The sequence below is a fragment of the Battus philenor genome, unplaced genomic scaffold, assembly GCF_028537555.1.
Source record: "Battus philenor isolate CCGP_79_NKW_IND1 unplaced genomic scaffold, ilBatPhil1.0.hap1 SCAF_10, whole genome shotgun sequence".
Lineage (NCBI taxonomy): Eukaryota > Metazoa > Arthropoda > Insecta > Lepidoptera > Papilionidae > Battus > Battus philenor.
Window position 1 is genome coordinate 12103300 of NW_027181662.1, and position 20219 is coordinate 12123518.

Genomic DNA, 20219 nt, shown 5'->3' on the forward strand with positions numbered 1-20219 from the left:
AGTACAATCGGCTACATTACGATAATATTATTTGCAACGAATACGTGATAACAGGCGAGTTACACCGTCGGTGTTTCTGATTTTACACGTGTCCAGATTATCCTCAACTAAGGGCACGTATAAGTACAAACATTTATAATGTCTAAGAAATTATTACCAAAGTAATCAGTCAAGTTGCAATTACCGTCCTTGCTCGTCTGTGAGGAAGTATTTTATTATATACTTCCGATGTGGATTTATTAAAACAGATAAACGCATGATATATTAGCGACTTCATTATATTTAAGTTATCGAACTTGTTGACTTCAACCATTTTAATTTTTTTTTGACATTAAGTAGTTAAATAATCAAATTGAAGTGACAGTGGGCACGCACCCTTGCGCATAGAACAGATGCCTGATGTGGCCTTAGGTACTGGAGTGGAGGACCACGGACCGACAAACGCAACGTAAGGCATCCCACAAGGTGAACATACGCCCTTGTTAAGGTCGTCACAAGGCGCTGAACGACGCTTCTAACCGGTCATTGGAAATCTAATGGGGAGACCTATGTAGTGAACAACATATGACTGAAATGAAAAACAAAAATATCAAACAGATGAACAAAGTTATTGGCATCTACACCGTAACTAGCTCAACTCCTACATTATTTTAAAAATATAATTGAGCCTTATATTTCTATTAACAACATGAAAGTATATAATTATACAATAATTTCATTTAATACGTCAACAAATCACCATTATCAATCGTAACATGTGTATGCTTCAACGTGGGACAACATATGTATAAATTTCGTCTACAATTTACTGACCATGTATTCCATAAAATCTGAATAAAGAAACAGAAAACATTCAACAGAAAAATATTCAAATATTGTCAAGTTAGCAGGGAATGTCCGCAAAATCGTCACCGGTAACATATCGAAGTCGATATGCAACACTGTTTCCGCCGCTACTTATTTAGAAAATGCAATCTCAATGGATCGGCGTATCTTCCCACAGCCCACTGTTTTATCTGTAGTTAAGGTAAAAGTGTGACCAGTGATGGACATTATTGTCGCCTCTCGCATAATATAAATATCGGTAAGTAATCAGATTATTACCAGTGTAATAATTATAGCCAAAAGATCAATACATGTTTCGCGTTAAGGTCACCAATAACTGAAATGAGATAACGATTGCCCTTGCCTGCAAGTATTTTTGCGAGAAGCACATAAACTTGTGAAAATTTATGAAATATTACTTGAGTTTTTTATAACTGATCGTTTTTTATGTATTACATTATCTGAAAACATAAGTCTCAATTTCTTAATACTGACACAGCTAAGGCGAAAGTCAGGTGTAATTAAATGAGGATGCTTCGAATTTGCTGCTAATACGATGCTTGAATAGTATCGTATTTTCTGTTGGAATGCGGAAGAATAATAACTTAAAAGTCAAGCCATTAGTCCGCAAGAAATGCAACTAGTTTGTAACAGCAGATAACAATAATTAAATATAATTAAAAGTTATCCGAATTACGCAAACGATTTTTCTTGCTACAATATTATAATTTTATTTCTTATTTCTAAAATCATTGGTTTTTCTATAGGGTGTACCATATATTAATGGCAAATGAGTAATATCCTTCAATACCCCTCCCTATGAAGCTTTAACACCTACAAACAATTACTGTATAACATTCAAGTCGCGACTGATAGTCACAACTTTTTCCTAAATATTATCTGTTATCGGATTCTCATATTCATTTTAATCGTAATTAGCTTTCCCCCGAAGTTTACACTTGACAAAAAACGACTAGTTTCTCTGCAAACAAATGTCCAAGGCCGATAAAATATGCAATTACATCGACTCGAATGAAGACATTTAAGTAGGTGAATTTTTTGTGCATTATTAATCATTTATCCGATATTAATTGATTTTAATTTATTATTTTGCAAAAACAAGTATTTCAAACTACGACAAAAATTTAATGTTAACTCATTTTCTGGCTTAATGATTTATATTTACAGGTTGGGCAATTATAAAAACCAGATTCAATCGAAATTTATACCAGCTGCGCGATTTATAAAGTTTGATAACTGTACCAAAAATTTGTGTTAAAAAGTAAACTAAGAATTTGGAGACATGGATCGTATTAATCTTTCTTAAAAATGTGGCCTCTAACAATCGAACCAGATTAAATTGCCACTTTACTGCTGTTTGCAAATGAGACCATACTTAAAAGGACTAGGTTCGGTGCGTTGCGCATACAAGAGTACGGAGTCAGCTCCAGCACTTGCGTCTAGTGATTCCAAGCGACTCGAGCTCGGCGGCTTCTCAATCTGGAGAAATCGTAGAAATAGCGGTTCGAGCCTAGGCTTCACGAGGAGTCTTCTAGCTTCGCTATCTTTAAAAAGGTATTAGGCTAATAGTGCGTTGCACCCTGTCTCCTCGAACCGAAAACTTCGGCAAATGCCACTAGGGCAACAGTGTAAGTCAGGTTAAGATTCAAGTCCAAGGTAAAGAGCCGAGTCAGAAGGGAGTGCTTTCACACGAGCCTAACGCAGTTACGACTTTAATAGTCTATACAGATCTAGCGGTATGGGTGGCGGCGCCACTTTGTAACGATGAAATGCTCCCCAGTTAATAAATAATAATACGATAGGAATACAGACTGCAAGCATAAAGGCACCGTCATTGCGCATGCACGCATTTATAAGGCAGCCCGCTAAAATTACTTATTTATCGGCGGCGATGCACATCCACATATTTTACAATGCCTTCTTGCGTCAGCTGGCCGCTGTCTCCGATGTGCAACAGAGTAATGAGTACCCGACTGACGACCGCCTGTTTTTTCATTATTTTCGACCAAAATGTATTAACAGATTGATGATTTCGTAAATTACAGCCTTCTACTTTTTGCGATGCGTCCGTGAAGATAAACGTAAGTACAATATTGTCAAAGTTCAATCTCTTCAGGCCGCATGTAGTTTAAGTGTGCATACAGTCACACGCTATCAAGGCACATCCCCTTAACAGTAATTAAAATATTGGAGTCAACTGGCGAATAAGGTTTAATTAAGTTTATGTGTATACGAAATACGAATTAATTGTATCGAAATAACATGTGATATTTATATTGTATGTAAGTCTAAATTACGTAATTAATATGTCCTTTCTAATTACAATGCATCGTAGTTTTATTGATGTTTTCTTTTAAAATATGAGAACGAATCTGATATAAAGCTTATTTATTATTAATTTATTTATGAAAATATCATGTGAACTAAAACCAATGTCAATAAGAAATTATTAGCACCTAGTTGTTTGAATAGTGTATATGTACCTAACATGTACATTATTCAAACAATTTAATTTTATGATAACAATGTATGAAAACCGAAATATTTAGTGAACGTGGAATGCAACGTGTTCGTTCTTCAAAATATTTATCCTGTAATGTTCACAAAATAAGGTAAAACAGGAGAATACCTGCAAATTTTTAAATAGATGTATAATAAAGTTCACGAAACAGCTAGAATTTAAACATGTATTTGCTCTCATGCTAATTTTGGGTTAAAATACTGTGTCAAGGCTGTTGCTGTGTCAAACGTCTTCTTTTATAGACTTGCATTTTAGCAACCTTTTAATGAGTGCTGATCATGTTTTTCATCAACTTGTGGAAAAATATCAAAATTATAACATTTTTAACTTGAGTTTGATGTTTATGTTATACATTTGGAATAACCATTTAACTACTTAAGAAGGACGCTGACCGGCTGTAACACAGTTCATAACGATTACGGTTGCCAATGACATACAGGACGAATTGAATATCCTATAATTTTAAATAAACAAAAGAATTACGTACCGTAAAACGGGGCGGGCTACTTTGCACATGTTTTGACAATTTATTGTTAAAGTAACCCCGTTTTAAGGTATCAATTCACTATTTTATTTTTTTTGAAAAACTTAGTACTAGAAACGTTACTACTGTTAAATAATTTAATCATTTACTTAGTATAAATAAAATATATTATTTATTACGTGCCCCCAAAAATATGTAAGGACTCGATAAAGTATTAAAATCAGTATTTAAATGCCTTCTATTAAACAAATGTTAGTAACCAAGAATCATTTGAAAGGTTTCTGGCTGAAATTTAATACCTCGGCGAAATCATCCAAAATGTTATAAAAATCCATAACAAATGTTAACAAGTGGCGTGCATTGTTATCATAATCTACGTGCCCACGCATGAACATTGCGTGGGTCTCAAAATGCACGCGCTATGACTGGGACGTGAGTACAAGGAACAATGTAGTCGAGAGCTTTTTTAAATTAAAGCACCGCCCGCATAAGTATGCATAAGTTGTTATAAGGTAGCGTTCACGCACCATATTGCTGGATACTATACTTAATGTAAAATCTTTTTTTTATTCGGAAGGCATCACTGATGTGTTTCTGCCACTGTGTTCGGTCCGAAATTGTACATAGTTGTTATATAAACGTATATATATGTTACCACGATCACCCTCGTCACGAAGAAGGAATAAACACGTGCTCAAGTGGTAACTCACCTCCGCCCCCGCTAGCGTGTATAATTATTTTTATACCTACACTTATTTGGTTTGGATAATACAACTATAATTGATTACGGTGATTGTGTTATTTTGATCTGAATACAGACCTCAACAAACTAGACCGCCTTCTGCATAACTGTATTCGATTTATTTTAAATCTTCGCAAATTCGACCATATATCTTCCTATCGTTCCCAGCTAAAATCCTGCCTATCCGACAGCGACTTTCTTCGCGTACACTAATTACACTTCTCTCCCACTTCACTTGCCTAATCAACATCTCAATTCCAGTTCATAGCCAGTACACGAAAAAACACTTCGCTCCTCGAGCAATCGTCTACTTAGATGTTTTCTCGACTTTACACACTCCTTCGCATACAATCGATTCTTTTCTGGAACGCATTCTCCCTCGACATTAGGATGATCAGGAATCGTTGTACATTTAAAGCAAAAGTTTAGAAACTGTTGTTTGACTGCTGACAGAATCATCACGATAATTGGATTTTATAACATTTATAATAATTTATAATTATAGTAAGTACAACCCATTAATATATTTATAGAAGGTGTTTTCATGTGATTATTTTTCTAAATTAGATGTAAACTTTTTATTTTATGATATTACTTGTTTCACCTACCTTTATTAATTTGTCTCTTCACCGCATAACTATTAACTGGTAGAGAATACCTTCGGCATTAACTTCGCCGTCATATATAAAATGTATAAAAAGTATTTTTTAATAAATAAATAGGACAAGAATACAAAAAAGCTTTAAGATTTTTGTCTTTTGATGTATATTATTGTAACAAAGTATTGTTTATGAGTGAATAAATATAGCTATAACGGATTATTACACGTATGCAAGTCGTACGTTGATTACCGTTTAAAATTAAACCGCGATGCGGTTTATTGGGCGCTGGGCATTTACATTTTAAGTTATAACAGGAAACCAAATTTTATAAAGTAATTTGAGTTTATTGAATCGCGAGTCATATTTCAAGCGAATGGCTAAAGAGATCGCCGAATCTCCGTGTGCAAAAAACGTATATATTGTACATATACATATATATGAATACAATATATTTATTTCAGACAATGGACCGGCCACAGCTGGGCATAGTTACTCAATAAGATCGGTTGGGTTAGGCTTGCGTGCGTCTTCCGATGAAATAAATAAATAAATAATGTTGTGGAAAGCTTCAATTTTCGATCAAATGTATCAGATAACAGATGCTTGAATTGTGTACGATGTTCATTAAGCTCGACTTGTTGAACTTGTGACTTGAACTTGGACTAAAAAAAATGGCCTGGTTTGACATCGGACACCAATCTTTGAATTCGCTCATTTTAGACAGCTCCTTAAGTAGCGTTATGGTTAAAAGAGGTACTATTTTTTTTTCAAAACCATAATAACTTGCAGTGTTCACAAAAATTTCCGGATTACCACGATTTACTAAATGAAAAATGAAAATTTGAATTTTTCCAAGTGATTTTGCAAATACATTTTAACAAATAAGTAATAAAGAATTAGGATCAAATAAACATGTTGTCAAAAAAATGAGCTAAGAACAATTTAAATACCTCTGAATACGAGCAATGCATTTAGAGGCATCCAATGTAATATACGTACGTACGTAATGAGGTATCTAAATAAGCAATCTGAAAGACAAAAGCTATACAAACAATATACATTAATAAATCGAAAGCAAATTATACTGACAACAAATAAAATTATGTTTTGGACTATGAATAATATGCGGTATTTTGCTTGCACTTACCAAAGTTTTTTGTCAAAATTCATAACATTTAGGACAGGAAGTTGATAACCATATCAGACAGGAACTCTCGTTCTTATTTTTTTTTTTGCTTAATTTATACGAGGAGCGTGATTTACACTATTACCGACTAAGTTACATCTTTCGTAAAATACCAAAGCGTTCGTTTGCCCGGTTCAGAGTGACTCATATGTAACTTCTGTTTATACGCGAAACTCGAAAAAATTTCACTGGATAAATACTTTTCTATTTAGCAATTTCTTGTTGCAGTGTGTTTTGTACAATAAATAAATCAATAATTTTGTTAAATTTAATTTGTTCGAAACTCAAAAATAATAAATTAAATATCTCGTGTGAGCACTATTATAGAAAATACTTACAAATTAAATGATAAAAAGCTGAGCTCTACTGTACCTCTAATTCTATCGAAAACAGGTTTTGATAATCTAGAAAGGTAACGGAAACGCCGCCAATCCAGTAGACTGCGAGCTGCGGCGACCTCTGCCCCAAGCCAACCGCAAGTAATCTAATGATTTCGCACAAGAACCCGTGGCATACATTATAAACATTGTTACAAATCCAGTTTGGATGCGATTAAAGTGGTGTATGTATTACAAACATACCGATTATTTATATCGGTGTACTATTTACAATTTTGACCTAAGCTGGCTTCCAAATTCACATCGGTTCTTGCAAATCAAATTTCGAAGGCGCGCATGAATAATAAAATAAAAAAGTATGGTTTCCGTAGTGATCATTAGTATGGAGCGTTCTCACGTGATCCCTACAAGACAGAGTTTTTCAGTAAGAACTTTGTTACCCTACAGATATCCTACGTATACCACTGATATATGGTTTGAACAAGGCACATGCCACGCAGCCACCGAAACGATCGATTTATTGGGGACCACATTTTCAGATTGCTTCATCATCATGATTTCAGCTCGGCACTTGTCGGTCTGTGGTCTTCACTCCAAAACCTTAAGACCCCAGTGTCTTGCCCACTACCATTTCATCTTGCCCGTCCATTCGCAGAGAAATATCGAACAAAGCCCTCTTTATGGCCCGTTGAGCTTTTGCGAGCTTGCTAATAAGGTGCTCAGATACTGGATAATTGTTATGATACTTAAAGGTAAGCTAAATCTATATAAAGCGAAATAGATTAATAAATATATATATATATATAAACTAAAATCCATAACCTAAAAAATAGACCTGCCATTTTGATTAAAAATGTGTTGTTATGGCGAACGTCTGTGCGATATCTTTTGCCAACATGACGTTGATTGTTTTTATTCTTATGTATTCATTGTTTAATTTTTATTTGTAAAACAAATTTCTGGTTGAAAAACTTAGAACTGATCCCAGACGCAGAAATCATACATTGTTGCGTAACTGTAAATATCACAAACCCCATTTCACCTATTAAATTTAAAAGTAAAATAAAAAAGACCGTAGCAAGTTCAAATCATAGATTAACTTTTTTTTGGAGAAAAACAAGGACTCCACCAACAGAGGGCGCTTATATCACTTAACCATCACTGGACACCACGTTTCGCATGATTAATTCTCACCAGGTTGTAGTTATTCTTAATAAAAATTAAAAAATATTTTTTTATTTTTTATTTATATGCATTTCAATTTAACAGTTTTTTAAAAAAATATTTATTTTCTGAAGCAGTACTACATTCATTAATGTTTTTAATATGATATTTTTTGAAACAATCTCTGACATGAAGTAATGGTTTTCTTTTGCATGTTTCACAATAGTATAATGTTGTTTTCTTTCCTCCAGACTACTTATGATTATAACATACTAAGCAGTCGTTATGTTTACTTGTACCATCAGGTTGCAAGATACATAGTTTCCCATCCAATCTCTCGTCATTATCCGATGTTGAAGATCTTCCATACTGCGCAGTTTCCGTTTCACGAAAATCACTAAGTAGTGAAATAATAAGTATTGGAATAAATTTTTTATGCATCATTAGTGTTGTTATTTTTGCAAGCGGCTTCATACAAAATCTTATTAGGACGCCTATTAGGAAGAGAATCATCACCATCTCTCTCGATTTCAATCCAATCATCTTCGGAGTTATTGACTTCTGATTCTGCATTATTTTCTTCTTCACTTGAATATTATATAGCAACAAATTTACTTTTTTTAAGAAAATAAATAACCATCCCTACTAGATCCATCATTAGAACTGAAATCAGTTTTTGAACTATCACTATTAAAATTCATAAAGTAGTCTTTATTCATTTTTTGAAATAAAAAATTATTTCATACAATAAAAAGAAGTATTATAATTTCAATAAATTTTAAAGTATTATAAATTCAATATAATTTCACTGCATAAGGTAAATGCTCTTTTGGCAATGATAAAGTGAAAACACATGTACATACATATGCATAATAGGCAGCATATTTCACACATTCCATACGACCTCTGTAGAAAACTACCATTGTTACATCACGGGTGACTTAAGATCGGTAAAGATAGATATAGACCAAGGAATATTTTGATATACAGCTTAAGAAGAACCCCATTATAACAAAATGTGCAAATGAAATAATTGCTTACTATTACTTCTTTTGAATTCCCATAAATTCTATTAATTTAAAATACTATTGAGATTAAGGACTTTGTTAGTACAACTATTGCCATATCTGCTGTATGTAAGTATTCTATTTTGACAATCTTATTTTGAACACATTTCCACTGCTATAGTGATATCTAATATCAATATGTTTTGACCTGTTATGAGGTATAGGATTATATAATAGTTTAGCAGTACACTGGTTATCTTTAATTATATTTTTATCTAATTTAAATTACCAGTAATTTCCTTTTGCAAATAGCTTAAATAAATAGCCTCTTTGCAACATTTCGACATACTAATATATTTGGCTTCAGTACTTGATAATGCCACACAAAGATTAAATCAAAATCCTGTACATTTCTAAATGTGAGCTGCTCCAATCTGCATCTATATATTCTACTACATCTTTGTTACTACCCCCACAATATTTAATACATTAATTTTTAGTATACTTTAAATATCTTATAATCTGTTTCGAATGAGCCTAATTATAACAATTATTAAACTGACTCAAGTACCCACCTGCAAAAGCTATATCTGGTAGGGAAGTACCACTAAGTATATCAAATAGCCAATTAGTTGCTGATAAGGTAAATTTTTATCACATGACTCAGCTTTAGCCAATTTCAATCCAAACTTCATAGGTGTTAATGCAGTTTTATAATTCATCATATTAAACTTTGACAAAAATTGGTCAATATAATTTGCTTGATCTAAAGTAGGTTACTCTATTCTCCTCATTATAAGCAACCATCATGTACATCATACCAAAACATTGTTTTATATGACCCAGGTACTTAATAAAATTGGATAGGAACAAAAAAATCATCAACATATTATGTAATTATAGTCTTACTTTTCCTTCCAGTTTTCACATATAAACAGGTTTCATATTTCGACTTTACATGTCCATTTTCAGATAAACAAACATCAACTTATACCATATTCTGGATGACTACTTCAATCTGTAATTAGCTTTCTAACACACTTTCTTGTCAGGATCAATTTTCTTCCTCAGCACCTGCTTACACTGTACTATCGTGTAATCACTTGGCACATCCACTACTTCCCAAGTACTATTTTCTTCAAAGCTCTGCAGCTCATCGGGAATTACCTGCAACCACTGGTTTCTTTCAGATCCTTCAAATGCTTGCTTAACTTTTACTACTTCTCGCGTTATTGTCTGTATAACACACGTCGCCAACACGTACCGATGCGGAGCCCGCCGTTGCTCGGTTAATCTGGCAAGCTGGTCCACTTCACCTTGGGTTTCAACGCTGTCTTCATAATCAGTCAGCATAGAGGGATCATCAATACCTTCTGTCAATGATAAATTTACGATCTTCACCACAGAATCCTGTATTTGAGTCTTTTTTTCATCACTCAAGCGATAATTGTTATTCTTCTCAGGTAAACTTTTAATCATACCAGGTAAATCCAAAAAAATATGCATTCAATCGATTTCTTGTCACATTTTGATCTTTTCTCTCTATTGACATGTGCCATGATAGGAAATCCAAAGACTCTCTGCTCAAGTTTGGTTTCACACATGTCTAAAACTCATATGGTGTTACATCATTGAGCACCTATGAAGTTGTATGATTACCGAAAACTTTTTCAACGGTATCCACGTACCAGTGACGCTCGCTAAAGTTTCAATTCAAGAATACTGCTGAGAATGTATTGATATATTTACGGTTTTTACTTCTATTGTATGGTTTTGGATTATTTGGGCGTTGTGTTCGATAGTGTCCAGTATGTTTACACCTATATTAGCATCTGATGTTAACCGCTTTTATGGTGTCGTTGGTGTTAATTGGATTTGATAAGTCTGAAACGCCATTTTTGTTGCGGTGGTTCACTAGTTTTCGTTTCTTTTGCCATTTTCTGGATGCAGCAAATGCACTATCTTCACCAATATGGCTGCCTATATTTCAAGAGTGCATATCACGTAGCTTACTATTTATGGTATCCCCGAATGCTCAATAGCCTTGATCATTGGGAAGTATTTTTCTAGTAATCAAGCCAGGAGCAACGACCAAATTCATTCGTCATTAATCGCAAATCCTGTTCCAAACAATTATTTGCGTAATATACGAAGGAATGGAACTGCAGTTATCCACACACACACACGCCTATATATATATATATATATATATATATATATATATATATATAGGCTTAATATCGTAAAAGATTTATTCTTGATGAGAGATTGTGAAGCAGAAGTCATCGAAAAGAGATTTTAGTTTTTTCTACAGCTCCTTCGTAGTCTTGACTGTATTGATCCTTAGCGAATGAACACCGCCATATTGTTTTAAGCACTTAAGCACCTTTTCTCGCTCTGGAAATAAAGCACTTAATTTCTTAAATACCCGTCGACCAACTGGTCATCGTTCTAGGAAAATGGTCTCGTCAACAGTTAAAGATTAATATGAAAATACAACGATGAGTAGATAGTTAGGATAAGTTTTGCTTTGGTCTTCTTTGCATCATCACACACCGTCTCGTCAATAAAGCATGCAGTTTTTTTTCGTCGAATGCGTTATGTTTTGCGTAAAAATCCATACAATAAAATGATTATGATGATGGCTTAAAATACAGCTCTTCTATTCATGTACATGCTAGTATCTAAATTTTTCCTATGCCGTTCGGCGACACCATAATGGTGGCGTGCGCAAAATAGTAGAAATAGTATCGCTGAGTTCTGTTGGTGTTTTGTTTAGGTAACAAAAGTTACACACGTCAAAAATTTTTTTGTTTTTATAAGTGCTTGTGCCCTTTCATCGTGGCAGACGAAATGAGACGACACGATTATTTATGATGAATGCGCGGACGTCTTGTCTGACGTTCCGGACGATTTGGCCGATTCGGAAGAAGACATTGGAGATGAAAAAAGTGAAAGTGGAGCAGAATCGTCGGATAGTGAAATTTTTACAAAGCGAATTCGACGTTGCATCTTGGAGACTGTTTTGCTTCATTCCATACGAAAGAAAAATACTGAATACCAAAGAGAATAGAAATAAACAAATATATAAAACAAACAAATTTTGTATTTATTTACGAAGTATATTTTCGAAATTTCATGAAAGTAAGGGAACAGGGTTGAGAACGCATGAGAACTAGCGATGAGTTGATTAAAACTACAATTCATAATTTCCCGATAATGTCAAAAACAGTCGGCGACAACCCACGTAATCGAATTAGCGCTGCCGGCGCCAAGCGAATAATTTTTACGGAACGTGCGGACGGCAAAGTGTATAACAGTATAATATATACTAGACATATGTCTAAGAAATTTAATTAAATTACCGCAAATGTATTAACAAAAACTTTGAATTTGAGAGGCATTGTATAACTACAATTGTAGGCATTGGACTTGATAGGATAACTAAGTTATCCCTTATTGTTAAAGTCAAAACCTCGAGAGACCATTACAGTAATTTATAATAGTCAGCTTAAAAGTAACGAGCAACTCAGTAAATTTAGCTTTTTTTAAATTAGAACAATGAATAAACTTAAAAGTCGAATATAAAAAAAACACGTAAGTTTTTTCTTAAGAAACTAATTAGTAAATATAAGACGTCCCGATTTGAGTACAAAAGACGGTACCACCTGACACTTTGTAAAAACCTTGATACACCGCTATTCAATTTACTGGACCTTCTCAAGAAAAAATCTACGGCAAAATTTTTATATAAATTAGCCCAGCTCATTATCTTAAACCTCAAGACATATAACACTTGGACAGAGACTTCAAATAAAATAATGAAGAACTGAATGTATAATTTAGTAAATCGTAAATTATATTTTTTACACATAAATTTAAACTGAAAATTGTATATAATAAAACGCTGTAGTGACTCGCAAGATTGGTATCAAAAGCAGCAAGCTCTCTTCCAATCACCTGCGCTCAGTAAACGCGAAAAAAACACATTTTTATCAAAACACTATAGAGAAGCAAATTAAAATTAATAAAAAAAAAAAATATATATATAAAAGTGCAATTTAAATATAGAATTCACTTAAGTATAACAAGTATTAACCGTTTTTAATTCACAAGATATGACTAGGGGTACGGAAATTTCGTATTTACGAAATAGATGCGAATAAATGCGAAAATTTCTTATAAATGCGAATAAATGCGAAATGTATGCAATTTTTCTGTTTTTCAAGATCATTTTTAAATGAGTTAATTGATGAATATACACACTTTCATAGGTAAATTCAGCGATGTCAACCCCGTATCATAGACCCCTACGGCCTACGGGATATATTTCTTAGCTTACTTATCAGTTAAGAAGCTCTTTGTTTTGTGTAAAAGACCTCTGGTCAGTTGAAAATCCCTAATTTTTAGAAAAACGCCTTATCTTTTTTTCGAACTCTGCCATCAAGGAGCTAATCCATGAACTCATTAATAAAAATATAAATAATAATATGCATGACAATTTGTTGGCCGTCAAATGCAACTTTTCGTCCTTTGATGGTGCAGAATCTAATACAGAGTATTTGACATCCAACTTTACATAGTGGACGCTTAACTCATGTTTAAAATATACAATGCCGTCTTAACAAACTAAAAAAGAACGCTTAAGGTTGCGAATATTACTTTTTTTACGATTTTTTAATTAACTAAACTTGTCAAATGTTAAGGCATGCACCTTTAATTTTGAAAAATTTTTGTCGAAAAATGCCTATTACCCCAAATTTAATAAGTTTTAAAGTATAAATGCGAAATTAATGCGAAATTTGCAATGTTTGAAAAATTTAAATGCGAAATTGGTGATTTTTTTTTGCGAAAATTCCGTACCTCTAGATATGACTTTTGCTTAGGAAGATTTGAAAAAGATTTTTTAAATGTTAGGCGATACTAAAAACTAGAAAGTTCGTCAGTGTAGGTTTCAGAATTATTATATATATAAGTATTCCAATAATGATTGCTATTTGGTAAAGGTGAAACTGCTTACTGTAGCAGTGTTTAACAAGTTACATAATTACGCCGGTATTTGAAAGCAGCGAGTTTCCAACACTATTTAAAGGAAATGATAAACCGACTCTACATACTATACTGTACATATTAAATAATCATATTTGAAAATTTTACTTTTAAACACATCTGTTACTGTGTTTAGATAAAATAAGTAAAAGTAATATTAAATTTATTTCCACTTAAGACTTAAGATTTTTATAAAATTAAGTAAAAGCTTTGAGTATTATTAAAAAAATTCTAATAATCGTAATACAAAAAAAAATTATGTTAAATGTCTAATCAATATTTTAATTTGTAAAATTAAGTTAGTATATGTTTACTCCATCTACTTGTATAAATGATAACTTCTTATCTGAAAAGGTTGTACAGTGATACAATATTATATCACTAGATGGCGCTTTTTAAATTTGAAATATTAAGATAAAATACAACCGCGAAACCGTTCGTTTTGTGGTACATTAAAATTTAAATTTTGTAACAATGTAAAAGTCGTCTTTGATATATACATATTAAAAGTTAGTTAGCTTTTGGTTGGATTAGATAACAGACAAATACATAATGAAAAAATAAGTAACAGGCAAATGTATAGGGTCCTCCTACCTGTCACGGTCCCTGCTACGGCTACGCTTCCTATATCCTGTGTCCTCCCGAGTACTGTCATCAATCCTACGTCGTTTGGGCTCGTAGGTCCTGGAAGGAGACCTAGAATGCGATGAGTAGTGCTTCCTCCGAGTGCGAGGCATCTGAAATTAGCACAAAACAAATTTTATTTTGCTATCTAAGAATTCTTTACTGAACTAAATAATGTACCATGAAGTAATGGTTTAATGCTGTTAGTGCCGCAATGTATGTTGTGTTAACTATAATAATTAACACCAACAGTACATTGTATCTAGCAAATACACCTTAGATGCAGGATTACAATGAATATGCACTAAACTCAAATTTTCTTACACATTGTAGTTAATTTATGCTCATACCAAAACCAAAAACGATGTTGCATATGCAATACCATTTTAATAAACTTCAATGACAATTTGTTAATACAAAACCACATAGCTGTGCAAAGAGATATCTATTAAAAATGTATCAAAAATGTCTGCATTTTTAAAACCTGGATCATTTCAATAACAATTTGACTGCATTAATTTGTGAATTAAGACTTCAATGCTTTAAATGTTCCATTCTTCAAAAATTTAATGGTTAATTTATTTCATAATAGATGTATTAATTCAAAAACTTAATGAAACACATGCATAAATTAAATAAGGCATTAACCAGACAACTTCAATTACAGAAATATAAATGTCTGATATTTAACAACATTCCTTGTCGCTTTTAAAGAATAAAATAGTTGTTTAAGAAGAATGTTACATTTTATAAAATAAAGTGGAATTATCTAATGCACCAGGTAAAATTATTAAATGAATAGGCCTTGAGGCTTTACACTCGGTTCTTGTGTAATCAAAGTTTATATAGTAACGAATTTTTATTGTTTTGAGATACACCTAATAAAAATAACCAACTACACCCAGCAACTGATTTTAGAATAGCTGTCTAGTAAAGACAGGTTAAACAAGAAAAAGAGAGTTGATTTCTCTGACAAATGTATGGGAATTAATAATCTTATTTTTTACGCCTTATTAACTAACTACATTAAAAATAACTTCAATTCAAACAGTAAATAAAGAAAACCATCAGCAAAATAAGTACCAAAGTACAAATTAAAAATATTAAAACAGCAAATTTGGCTGTTCCAGGGAAAATGGTATGTAGAAAACCAAGACTTGTTTCAATTCATGAATATAGGCGTAGTCACTTATGTTGTAATTGTTTTCTTATATTCAAATAAAGATATGTCAATTAATAAGCTGTTTTTTATCAGTGATAAATTTGTCAATAATTCTATAAACAGATAGAAGTGATATTAAGTTCGAAAAATCCAATTTCTTCACACAATTAGGACAAATTAAAAAAAAATCTATTTCTAATGTGTACAGTTTATTTTAAAATACATTATATGAAAGGCTGAGGTACAAGCAAGCTGATATTTAAATATCATTTATTGACCTATTCACCCTTATTGCCACTTCTGTTCAAGTTTTCACTTACTATTCACTAGTAGAATATACAGCTCAGCAGCTATGTACTTTTTGTATAAAGATTTGCCCTTGTTAATCATAATAACAAGACTTGTTATAAATTTACACATACTAATACAAACTAAATGAATCTACACATAATATACTTTTTACTACATGCATATTAATATACCCCAACAATTTTTTTAATCTCTTTGATCCAGCCAATCACTGAAATAGCTGGTCCAATTTGGACTTACATGTGGGTGGGTCACATGTAAGTCCAAATTGGATGTAAGTCCAAATTAGTATTCACATGGGTCTTACATTGGCAGGAAGCTAATGTAATAAGAAGTAACTCGAACTACTTTTATTTTAGAAAATTCTTAAATAATAAAAATAAATAAAGTAAATCTGATTACTTTTTTTGTTAAATTTCACAAGAAAATTTTCCCAGAAGGCCCTCCTGCACCTAACAATTAGGAATAATGTAAAAGTTACTCATACTTTTCTAAATGCTTTTTAAATTTCAATAATTTTCTGACATGACAAATATGTAGCTTAAATATTCAAGACTATGTTTACCATATTATAAATTTAGATCTGATGCATGCACATAAATAAATATTCATATATTATGTATAGAACTGTAGATTTAAACATGAAATAATAACAAATTTTATATTAATGTTTTTATATCATGTTGTTTATACTTAAAGTAAATATATGTTTAATTTTAATATCTACTCAATAATTAATCTAAATTAATCATTAAAATAAAAGCCATGCAATTTACCATGCTTTAGTAAGGCTATTATCAATAAATATTAAGTTATAGCATTTAATGAGGTAAATAATTAAGAGGCGTGTACATCTAGTACCACTTACCATAAAAAGGATACCAAAACTCGTATCCAAGCAGTTTAGGCTGAAAAACATTAAACTTTTTAGACCCTATGTAATTGGTCAAAATACATAGTCGGGACATAAGTTCTGTCATAGTTTTATTGTAAAATAATTGACAGATATGCTATTACAGTCTCCATTCATATGAAAAGTATCTTACTAAAACATAGATTCTTAAGTGAATTAAGCTTATTTTTAATAAATCAAATAATTTTGAATACGAACATGCAACTTTAACAGCTATTTCTAATGCAATCATATTCATATCAAAATAAGCAGTTACTTTAATGAAGGATGTCTTGAATGACTTCTAATCAGGATGGACTTTCGACCTTGAATTTATATATATATATATATATATATATATATATATATATATATATATATATATATATAATAAATGTTATTAAATTCACAATCCAATAAATTTAACAGGTCTGGAATCTATGAGTTTCTACTTAGTGTCATGGTACAAAAAGAGGTACTACAAAGTATGTAACCACTGTAGTTAGCCACACAAATGCATTAATTTTTATGCCTTTCTCACAAATATATACTAGATAAAATTATTATGACACTTCAAGCCAAATCATGAATAAAGATGGAAAATGGTCTTGCTGGACATGCTGAATACACTCGCCTTTGGCGATCACTTTTTTGTTATGCGGTCGTCGTATTACGCCTTATCATTTTGTTTATTATGTATTCTCTACATTAAACAAATTCATCCAAAAAGTAACCCTTTTTCACTTTGATTCTACTTACCACATTTAAAGGGTCCACAGTTTCTGCTTAGCCATAAGATTGCAGCTTTCACGACTTTTTTCCCTAGTGGAATTCTAAGTGAGAGGGCGACTATTTCTTATTGTCTTATACTGTTGTATTTTATTTATATCGTATGATAGTGATCTCATGTCAAATAAGAATTAGACAGAACTTACGACCCGAATAGGTATATTAAAAGAAATCTACATCACCCGCATGCAAATAGAACGATACCCTTAAACATTTTAATATTTGTAATTTACAGAAAAGTAAACACTAATTGTAACATGCTCGCTGTACCTCAAGGTAAGATATTTGTTAATAAAACCCAATAAAAATATCTAACGAAACCTTTATTATGATAATCAAAACAGTATTTTCCCGAACTCTTGTTATAAATTTCTATCGACAGCTGGAGTGTCGTAGTATATATTGTGTGGTAAATATGACTTTTTAACGAATTTGCAGATGATTCCAGTTACTACAATCAATTAATCAAGCCTCTACATATCAAACATCCTATGTGAAGTCGAAAGTAACAAATTCAATGATGCGAAAACTATAGATGTCACTTAGTTATTTACATGCTGACGCCATGTTCATTCTGCGACTCCGGGGAGATCTAAACACGACAATTTTCGATGTTAAAATATCAAGCTAAACTTACCCTCAGCTCCCGCAAGTATTTCAGTTTACACCAAAGTAGTTGAGTGAAATTAGTTAGGCAATTCCAAGTTCGCGATGCGGAACCCTGTAGAACGCTTCTTCGCAATAAAGGGCCGAACATCGATCTGAATGCAAGACAGACAAGTCTTGACAGTTGGTTGTACTGGGTTGGCGTAAATCGTAGCACAAGCTACTTCCCTGTCAACAAAATCACTTATTATGATTACATGCTATGATATATCCCCAAAAACTGATAACACAATATATGTTAACAAAAAATAATTTGTAGTATAATTAAAAAAACACGTTCGTAACAAAAATCTCTAAATGTATAATTAAACAACATTAATCAAAGAGGAAGTTACAACGCCATCTTGTGAAAGTCTGTTGATAGGTATCGTAGCCAACATAACAAGTGACAAAATGCGTTTTGTGTTAGCAAATTCAAGTAAAAAATAAACAAAATTGCTAAAAAATATCTGTAAAAGCATTAATTTAAAACAATTAGAGAACAGATTTTTTTATAATATTTTTATCGTTTGCATTGACAAAATATTGTTAAGCAAATTTGGAAAAGCAACGAATTTAATTACTAAAAAACAATTTTATTTCAGTATTTGGAATTTTTGCTTTTTTATAAAAAAATTTATTAAAACTTAACAAAATACCTAGTACATCATTTTAAGAGATCATCCTAAAAATATTTAATCTGGTAATTAATTACCTGTTCTAATTTAAATGTAAATAGTTTTAGTAACTGCCGTTAGGTGTCGGTATAATGTATAGGTTGGCGGGTGATATAGGTAATATACAATGTACACTTTAATTATATTAATTCCCTTGTTGTAAAATAAACACCATTAAGGCGTATATATAGTATATAGCAACAAATCTTGAAATCATTTATCACTATACTGACTTTTAATAGTATCTTTTTCTTAATTAAAAATAATAAAACAGCAATAGTCAATTGTCGGAACCTATCTACAAAAATATTTAAACAATATAATATGGATTTAGCATTAAGCTCTGCATTCTAATTTATATTAACAGAAGACACTAAAGTATAATTAATCAAATACCTTTTTATATACTCCAATGGTATTGCAGTCGTTGATAAAATCACAGATATATCAGATTTATTTAAAAAGATGGACTAAAACAGTAAACGGAAAACATCAGTCGCACGGAATATTTTGTGGCTGTTCATTTACACACAGATAAGATCTTAGGTCTGAACGATAAAATGTTTTCGTATCTACTATTTTCGGATCTTATGTTTTATGATTAGTTATACGATACGCTTATCGTATTTGTCATTACTACTCCAACTGTAGTAGTATAGTAAAAATTCGGATGGAATCAATGAACGAATAAAAATTGAAATTGAAAATTTTAAAATTCTTTATTCGACATCCAATGGTCCTGAGAAGAAAAAAACTCAACGAGAACTATATAGTTTTTTTAAATAACTGAAAATTATATTACTTAATACACATCGAAATAGCCTGGAGACGAACACATAATTACCAAGATTTGTTCTATCTTCTATGCAGTCATTTACAGTGTAATAACACTGCACATAAACTTTCTGATATTTTTTTAAGTCTTGTAATGGAAGCTTTGTAAACATTTTAGGGATCCTATTGTAAAAGCGTATACATATATTGCCTATTAAAAGATTTTCTAACTCAATGATGTGCATGTCAGTTTCTGGAAAAAGTCCACAAGTGTTGAGAAGATACAGTCATCGTTTTAATTTCTTTAATTTTTTTGTGTTATAAATACTTTGTTGTTTAAATTGGAAATGGCACGAATTCGAATTCTTCAGTACAAAAATCGTGTTTATTGAAACAGGAACAACTCAC

At 31.8% G+C, this 20219-nt stretch overlaps 1 protein-coding gene across 1 annotated transcript in view; it reads right to left on the minus strand.

The window, feature by feature from the left end:
• LOC137924110 (dual specificity protein kinase CLK2-like) overlaps window positions 1-18636 on the minus strand; it is a 70634-nt gene extending 51998 nt beyond the window's left edge. Inside the window, exons 1-2 of the mRNA XM_068767474.1 lie at window positions 18353-18636; window positions 14534-14676 (exon numbers count right to left, since the gene is read on the minus strand). Coding sequence (XP_068623575.1) covers window positions 14534-14676; window positions 18353-18472 — 263 coding nt within the window. The 5' untranslated portion in view covers window positions 18473-18636. The remainder of the gene's footprint in view (window positions 1-14533; window positions 14677-18352) is intronic.
• Window positions 18637-20219: the final 1583 nt, after the last annotated feature.